This window comes from Curcuma longa, unplaced genomic scaffold, assembly GCF_044706935.1.
Source record: "Curcuma longa cultivar G26 ecotype Majalengka, Jawa Barat unplaced genomic scaffold, ITB_CL_G26_1.1 contig_8713, whole genome shotgun sequence".
NCBI lineage: Eukaryota > Viridiplantae > Streptophyta > Magnoliopsida > Zingiberales > Zingiberaceae > Curcuma > Curcuma longa.
Genome location: NW_027435282.1, coordinates 12,520 through 21,609, shown reverse-complemented (window position 1 = coordinate 21,609; position 9,090 = coordinate 12,520). Strand labels below are relative to the sequence as shown.

Sequence of the window (9,090 nt, the reverse complement as noted above, 5' to 3'; positions counted from 1 at the left end):
ATTTGATCCAGGTACTTAATCATTCTCGAGTTATCCTGCATTTCCGCCACATCACGAACCATCACCGATCCATGAATCCAAATTCGGAATGCATTAATACCTCCGATTTTAAAGGTTTTTCTTGATTTCGAAGTTATCCGCGTTCGCCGCTGTCGTTCCTTCACAAAAAACTGGCCAAGGCCGAAGGTGGCAAACGGTGCCGAAAGGAGGGGTAGCAGGCAATGCCAGAAGGCTCGATGGACAGTGTTATGCTGCGCGAGCGACAACAGTTGCACCGGAAGGCTTGACGGGCGACAAATGACGGACGATGGGCGATGAGCGATAGATAGTAGGCGGTGGCCGTGAGAATAGGGATGACGATCTCTATTTTTTTTGTAAAATTAAGGGTTTTTTAAACTTAAATTTTTTGATTAAATTTTAATTAATTAAATCAATCAATTTTTAATTATAATTGAGATAAATTAAATAGATCTTCTCTAAAATTTAATAAAATTATCTCAAAAATATTCTATAATAATAAAAAAAATAAAACAATCCATTTGCCTTAATTTTTTTTCAACGTGAGTATTTCACATTTACATTGGAATCATATTTCATCCATTTTCATTCACATTTCCAACCTCTTGTATTGTATTTATAGAATTTAAGAAATATCACTTTATTTACCAACAACACATCTTTTCACATGCATGCATACATATCATACATCCTTCATAAGCAACAGAAATTGATTTCTAAACAACAACAACAACAACAAGAAGAAGCATTCTTCTATCCCAACAATCAACTTTTAAGTAGGGAAGCTAATTTTGAGATCGAACATAGCTTAGAATAGTATATATGGTCTGTGGTATCACAGTAAGAGCAAATAGGAGAAGAGCCCCAAACAATGTGATAACTGCCCAAGGATTACCAAAGTAATCACGATTCAACCTTGCACGCCATTTGTTGTATCTAGTGTTGTGGTGCTTCTTCATGGCATTGACGACGTCCACAAGGTAGAAATCTTCCATCATGGTGACATGCATGCCAAGTTTGTTAATGAGAGTGGCAACTTCTTGGTTGTCCCCTAAGCCGCTAATAATGATATCATCCTGTTGAAGCACTTCCACATCTGCTGCCGAATCAATGAGGCAATCCATAAGCTGCATATAGGATGAAACATGGGACTTGGAACCCATCGAAAATTGCTCGTAAGCGATAAAATTCCTCAAGAGCGAGTTGGTGTTGTCGTCTATTTGAAGTTGGGGAATCCCGTTACGAAATGTAATGTCCAGGAAACTCTTGGCTCTCTTTTTTCTTTCGAAGTGAATTCCAGCTTCATTGAGTACTGTAGCATTGGGAATCCAGTCATAGACATTGAAATCCTTGCCACTACAAAAAATAACCGAAATAGCGACGGATCAATTCCGTCGCTATTCGGTCGCTAATCGACATTAACGACGGAATAGCGACGGAATTGGCCCGTCGCGGTTTTTTCGGTCGCTAACGTCACTATAGCGACGGATTTCGTCGCTAATTTGCGACGGAATTTTTTTCTCCGTCGCTACCTGTTTTGCAACAGAAAATAAATTCCGTCGCTATTTTTGCGACGGAATTTAGATTTCCGTCGCAAAAAATAGCGACGGAATTTAGATTTCCGTCGCAAAAAATAGCGACGGAATTTAGATTTCCGTCGCTATTTTGGTTTAAAAATTAAAAAAAAATATTTATTTTAGGAATTTATTGCCGACGGAATTTAAAATTTCCGTCGCAAAAATAGCGACGGAATTTTTAATTCCGTCGCTAACTGGGAAAAAAATTAAAAAAAATTAGTTTGGATATTAGCGACGGAATTCATAATTCTGTCGCTAATAATATAATTTTTTAATATAATTTAATTTGTTTTCTGAATTTCCCTGTTTACACGACAACAAAACACAACATATCCGACTTACAAGTAATAATCTGAATACAACCAATAATGATAAAACACAACACCAGCATAACATCTGAATACAACACAACAAAATACTCCAGTATAATCTCAATACAGTAACATAATATCAAATGTCAAAATACAAGAACTGATCAAAAAGAAGTCTAAACCAGCCAAGACAAAATAGAAGATCCTGCAAAGAACCAATAAGATAGATTAGAAATACTAACCTACCTTAAAAAAATTAAAAGTAATAACTTAAAAAAATTAAAAGTAATAGAAATACTAACCTACCTTGCAGATAGCTACTGATCAGGAGCATTAGGGTCCTGAGTCTCCGTATCAGGGTCTGCACCTCGCATCGCAGCTCGCAGCGCATCAGAAGTAGGCTGCGATTGCGTCGTCGGGCTGAAGGCCTCCATCCAGGCCGCCATCTGCTGCGCAAACCGAGCTTGACTTTCTGCCTGCGCCTCTAATGCAGCGAGTCGATCTTGCTGCCCCGCAAGTCGTTCCTTTAATTCTTGATTTTCTTTTTGTAGTGCTTCTATCGCTGAATCTGATCCACTGGGGCGACCCCTGGGTCTAGGGGCCATCACACGATCATATACAACTCTGGCCTGGGACCCTAGACCGTAGAGGGTGGAGCTCTTCTTCCTCCCACCGACCACATCATAGTAGATCTCATTCAACTGGCCGGTTGAGAGCTCCTGCCTCTCTCCTCCCTCAACTGCAAGCGCAGACGCTTGTGCAACTCTAGCTGAATATTCCGCCTGTATAAAATTAAATTAATATAAAATTTATTATTTGAAAAAATAATTACATGTAGGTAATGTAAAATAAATAAAAAAAAATAGTTTCTTACGTCTATGGCCTGCGAGCGAGCATCAATAAAAGTGTCATCCTTAGACTTATGTGTCTTTGTAAAAATCTCCCAACAAGTAGGAGGACGCTGTAACTGGTGCTCCTGAAAAATCAAAAATACAATTAAATAAAAATAATTACATTAAGAATTGTTTACCTTCTCTGTCTAATGTATAACAAGCCTTTGGATATTTTCTTGTTGTTTCATTCTGATGCAATTCTGGTCTGTTTACCAACTCTTTTAATTCCTCTCGTGATTTTGCAGTATCTTTAGTTCTTCCAGGAACATTCATCACTGTATTAAATATATTATCGAAAACATTTTTCTCAACATGCATCACATCTAAATTATGTCGAATCAATAAATACTTCCAGTACGGCAAGTCCCAAAAAATGCTTCTTTTCTTCCAACCACACTTGCACATCCGGACAATGTATTTATTTATCTCCTCAGAATTTTGATCATATACTGGTAGAAAACCATAACTGTCTATTTGGTCAATGATTTCTTCACCTGACTTCATTGTTGGTTGTAATTTTCTGACTTCAACATTCTTTAGAAAATTTTTCTTATTTCTCCTGAAAGGATGTTCAAGTGGCAAAAATTTACGGTGATTATCAAACCAAGATACCTTTCCACTGCATGGTAATGAAAATGCATCAGACTCTGTCATGCAATGTGGGCATGCTAATTTACCAGCTGTGCTCCATCCCGATAACATAGAGTATGCTGGAAAATCACTAATTGTCCATATTAAAGCAGCATGCAAGGTAAAATTGGTTTTACTTGCAACATCATAAGTCTCTGATCCTACATTCCATAATTCATTCAACTCGGCAATTAGAGGTTGCAAGAAAATATCTATCTTCTCTTTCGGGTTCGTTGGACCTGGAATAAGCACAGTCAGAAACATAAATTCATCTTTCATGCACATCCATGGCGGTAAATTATAAGGTGTTAAAATAACTGGCCAAGATGAATATTGTTGTCCTGACTGACCAAATGGTTGAAATCCATCTGCAGAAAGTCCCAATCTCACATTACGTGGTTCCATCGCAAATGTAGGAAATATTGTATCCAGATGTTTCCATGCAGGGGAATCACAAGGATGACACATTATACCTTCTTCGTGCATATGCTGATGATGCCACCTCATGTGGGAAGCTGTGGCGGCAGATGCATACAAGCGTTGAAGTCTAGCAGTTAAGGGAAAATAATACATAACCTTCCATGCAATATTTTTCTTTTTCTTCCCTGCAATGCGACTACGATGCTTGTAGCGAGGGTGACCACAACATTTGCATTCCATCAGTTCACTGTCTTCATTCCAATATATCATGCAATTGTTTATACAACAATCGATCTTCTCTACGGGCAAACCTAAACCCCTCACCAATTTCTTTGTACTGTAAAAACTATCAGTCATTTGGTGATCAGCAGGGAGCAACTCTGACATCAATTGACAAATGTCATCGTAACATCGTTCGGAGAAATGATGTTCAGCTTTGATGTTCAATAATCTTGCAGTAGCTGATAGTTGGGAATGACCAGATGGAATACCTTCCCACACTTCTCTTTCACTAGCCTTTAACATGTCATATAGTTGCTGGACTGCAGGTGTTGGTAATTCATCTACATTAGATGGATCTACTGCATTAATAGCGTCATAAACCATTGATTGCATCATCTGATCATTAGATGTTGATTCATCTAAAACATTTGTGCCAGATGAAGAAGCAGCCGAAGTTCCAATTCGTTCTGAGACATAAGGCTCCCCGTGACAATACCAATTGTAATAGTTTGGAACAAAACCATTTTTACAGATATGCACTTTGACGGTATCCTCATCACGAAAAGCTTTATTTCTGCATTTGCAATGATTGCACGGACACCGTAACTCTGCACCATTCATACATTCTGGATGACTCTTAGCAAAGTTCACAAACTCTTCAACCCCAGCATAAAATTCAGCTCGGATAAATCCATCGTCTAATCTATTATACATCCAAGCTTTATTCATAGACATTGCTACCTATTACAAAAAATAAAATTTTAATGAATCAAAATATTCATGTACAAGGCGAGGTATATGATGACATATGTTTTATGTAAATCTTTAGTAGTTCATTAACATAGTTAAACAACTTATCTAATTAATTTAATCATGCACCTCTCTTTCCCAACATTTCTTTTCTTCTCAAATAAACATTACTTGGTGATGCTGACAATTATTTTCCTATATATATATATATATATATATATATATATATGAGTATGGCAATGCACCAAAGAAATTGTTAATAAGTATGCATGATACACATCCTTATTTTGGCTCTTCATATTATTCAAATGTCCTTTTGATCGAAATTCATTTTTTTTTATTACACTGAGAAAATTCATATTTTCCTTGCTATTACAACTCGTTCATTCATGCAATGGTTATTTGATATCATTCATTCCTTTTTTTTTAATGAGTTTTTCTGATCCGTCTAAAATAGTGTGTATCAATTCTAAAATTGAATCCTATTTTTATTGAACTTTTCCAAAATTAACTTTTAACAGTTTGTCTATTTTGAATAACTTTTGTATTTCGTGCATGTTTCAATTAGCATAACCATCAAAGTCCCAGCACTGCCAAAAGCTCCCCCCCCTAAAATGAACTGATATTTGCCTATACTGCCACATGCATGCCCAAAAAACAAACCCTAAAACAACAAGTAAAGATGGGCGCAAATCATGATCAAACAACAAGTATACTGCCATTCATCTTCCTGATCAAACAACAAAAGGAAATCACAAAAACCCTAAAAGAAACAAGTAAAAGATGGGCGCAAATCAGCATTTTACCTTATCTTGTTGGAGTGCTGGGACGAATGACGGGGCCGGGCGAGCGCTGGAGGAAAGCCGACGCGAGCAGGCGAGCGCTGGAGGCCGGCCGGGCACGAGCAGGCGAGCGCTGGAGTAAAGCCGACGGCGGGCGGGCGAGCGCTGGAGGAGAACAGAGGCGGGCGGGCGAGCGTTGGAGGAGAACAGAGGAGGTCGAGCGCGGGAGGACTGGCTGCCGGGGCCGGCCGATCGCGCGGGCGAGATGCGTCGGAGGGGGGAGTTTCGCGAAGAAGAGAAGCAGTCGGGAAGAAGAGAAGCGGTCACGAAAAACCCTAAGTAGCGGCGGCCGAAACCTTTACTTCCCTTTACCGATAAAATTATTAAAACTTTTTATATTAAAATTTTTAATACCTTTTACCTTTTACCGATTAAATTATTAATACTTTTTATAATAAAATTTTTATTATCTTTTACCGATTAAATTATTAATTAGCGACGGAATATTAATTTCCGTCGCTAATTAGCGACGGAATTTTTTTCCGTCGCTATAATTAGCGACGGAATATTAATTTTCGTCTCTAATTAGCGACGGAAAAAATTTTCGTCGCTAATTAGCGACGGAATTAATATTCCGTCGCTAATTAGCGACGAAAATTTTTTCCGTCGCTAATTAGAGACGAAAATTAATATTCCGTCGCTAATTATAGCGACGGAAAAAAATTCCGTCGCTAATTCCGTCGCTATTTCATGATTTTTTTGTAGTGTGCGGTTAGCATCTCGAACACTGCATATCTTGTTCATCTGCGATAACAAAGATGAGCATAGCTTTGGTGGCAACGATGCTATTGTTTTAACTAGCTTAGAGCGGCAGAGGAACCCAAATATGGAGAACTGATTGCCATTGCCATCGCTATTGCCATGGTTTCTTTTCGGATCAATGCAAGAAAGGAAAAGATGAATCATGTGGTGAAAAGTCTCAGTGTCGGAAGGAAGTTCAAAGTTACTTGTGAAAATCCTACGGATGTACTCGAATGCTAGATTTCGAAAGGGAGCGCCGAGAGGAAATGCAGATTCGTACAAAGTTTCAAGAAGAAAGAAAGGAAGCTGGTTTTCGAGCATGAAGATATCTGGTATTACTTCAAATCGATTCCACAAGGTGCGTTCTTCTGAAATATTCATCTTCAAGTTATGCCTCATTATTGTAATCATCACAAAGCATCCGTCCAGCAACATCATTTCCACGAAACTGTTGCTGCTCATCTTCACTTCTTCCGAATAGGCATCGCGGGCTCGCGTTTCCAGCTTCGTGATCCGATCCAGATAGTCCTCCAAGGCCACGCTAGGGTTTTGATCGAGGACAAACTTGAGGCACTTCCATTTGATCCGATTCATGGCCTGTAGATGAGGTTTGTCGCGGTGGTAGGGGCCGAGCGAGACGAGCAATGGCTCATAGGCTTCGGGGTCGACCTTTTTCAAGATATCCAGGACTCTGTAGATTGTTGGCTCTGTGTCTCTCTCCTTAAATTTTGTGCTTGCCAGCCTCTTCTCCAGTGAGGCTACCCAGTCCATGTCCAGTGATGTCTCAAGCCCCTCATCTTCTGCTCTATTCATCTTGATTCCAAATGATTTTCCCTTGAAGATTATTACAATGATTCAAGTAATTATAGATGCCGCAATCAACCAGAGGAAGGAAATAGAACGTAAAAAATCTAGCCTCAGAAAACTACATGGCCAACTTTCTTAGACATTAATTGCAGACTTTTATTAAAGCCAACTTTAACTTTCCTAAAATGCAAACAATAATTGCAGACTTTCATTAAAGCCCACTTTAACTTTCCTAAATGCAAACAATAATTGCAGACAACTAAAGACTCGCTAGATTGTGATGGTGCTATATATTAGGATTGTTGCTCGTTCAGGTAAAGGGTTTCACAAAGTGTTCAATCTCTTTGGTCTTTTGGGAGGTTAGGGCAAATAATTTTACTTACCTTTGAATTTTAAAACTTAATCTATTAGTAAACTGGATCTAGATTTCCTTGGATCTAATTTGGGATTACAATGCATTCGTAAGATTTTAAATTTATTTACATATTCGATTATACTCATATTTAATTATTTTAGATTGATCCACAGAGTGCAATGTTATTTTCTTAAAAATTTGGAACATATTTTCTAGTTGCAATTCCTTTCATTTCTAACTAGTTTGTGATTGATTTTTCTCAATTTGTAATGCATTAATCTTAGATATTGTACCAATATTTCTTTGTTGAACCTACAAGTTTGATTTTTTGCAAATCGTGCTTGTTCATTTGGGTCATATTACACCAGTCAAAGTACTTGTCAATCTAGATGGCCCAATCAAGGAATGTATTTGGGTATAGCCGACCATCAAAACTTAGAGCATCTACTTGACTCGGTGGACAATATCTATCTTTCTCATGATGGGTGTTTTTCATTATTGCAATATGGAGGTTCAACAAGTAATGAGTATTAGAAAGTTAAAATATGTAGTAATTTAAGAAAACAAGTAGGAAACTAAATGAATAATGATGAAACAACTAGAAATAGAACAATCAAAGATTATGTCAAAATAAGTAGGTAATTAAATGATGATAAAATCAACAGGAATAATGAGAAAAAAATAAGCTGATACATAGGAATCAATTAACTTAATTAAATAATAATAATTTTCAAACAAGGAACAATAGTTGATGCAAGATGTTGATAAAATAAATAGGAATAATGAGAAAATAATAAATGATGCATAGGAATCGATAACTTAATTAAATAACAATAATTTTCAAACAAGGAACAATGTTACTAGGTTGATGCGAGATGATGATAAAATAAATAGGAATAATGAGAAAAAATAGATGATGCATAGAAATCAATTAACTTAATTAAATTGTAGGATTGTTGGGTGCCCTAGAGAAGGGTGAATAGCACTCGCCACTTTCATACTCATTTCTCATTGTGTGTTTGTTCAAATTAGTAGTAGCGGAATATACAAAATAATAAACAAGAACAACAAGACATAAATGATTTGATTTCTAACCCTCCAAGATTAGGACTCCAAGGCCTATGTAGATGTTTGTCTACTAGCGTATCTTCTTTACAAAATATCTTCGGAGGTGCAAACCTCTTACAATTTTATATCAAGCATAAATAATAAACAAAGATAATAACAAGCTTAATACAAAAATCATCGATCACCTTTAGAGATCCTTAGTGCCTCACACTTCTCTTAGAGTCTCTTGGATAACACAGCTTTAAACCCTTGAGATCTTTTCACGAGCAGCAAGATGAAGAATATAATGTAGATTGATGATCTTCTATGCTTTAATCTCGAGGTCTTTTTATAGGTCTCGATCTAGTTCTTCGATTGACCTAAAAACCACGTTCGATCGATCAAATCTTGAATTTGATCCAAAAGATAGAGCCCTTCGCGATATTGTCTTTATCAAATTTATCGATCGATCGAAAA

General features: G+C 37.2%; 1 protein-coding gene across 1 annotated transcript; it reads right to left on the bottom strand.

Annotated features, from left to right (window-relative positions):
• Positions 1–803: 803 nt before the first annotated feature.
• Positions 804–7,297, bottom strand: LOC141819559 (UPF0481 protein At3g47200-like). The gene is made up of 3 exons (XM_074706816.1): positions 6,374–7,297; positions 1,502–1,515; positions 804–1,367 (listed from the first exon to the last, which is right to left on the bottom strand). The coding sequence occupies exons 1-3, from the start codon at positions 7,215–7,217 to the stop codon at positions 804–806; spliced, it is 1,422 nt and encodes a 473-aa protein (XP_074562917.1). The 5' UTR covers positions 7,218–7,297.
• Positions 7,298–9,090: the final 1,793 nt, after the last annotated feature.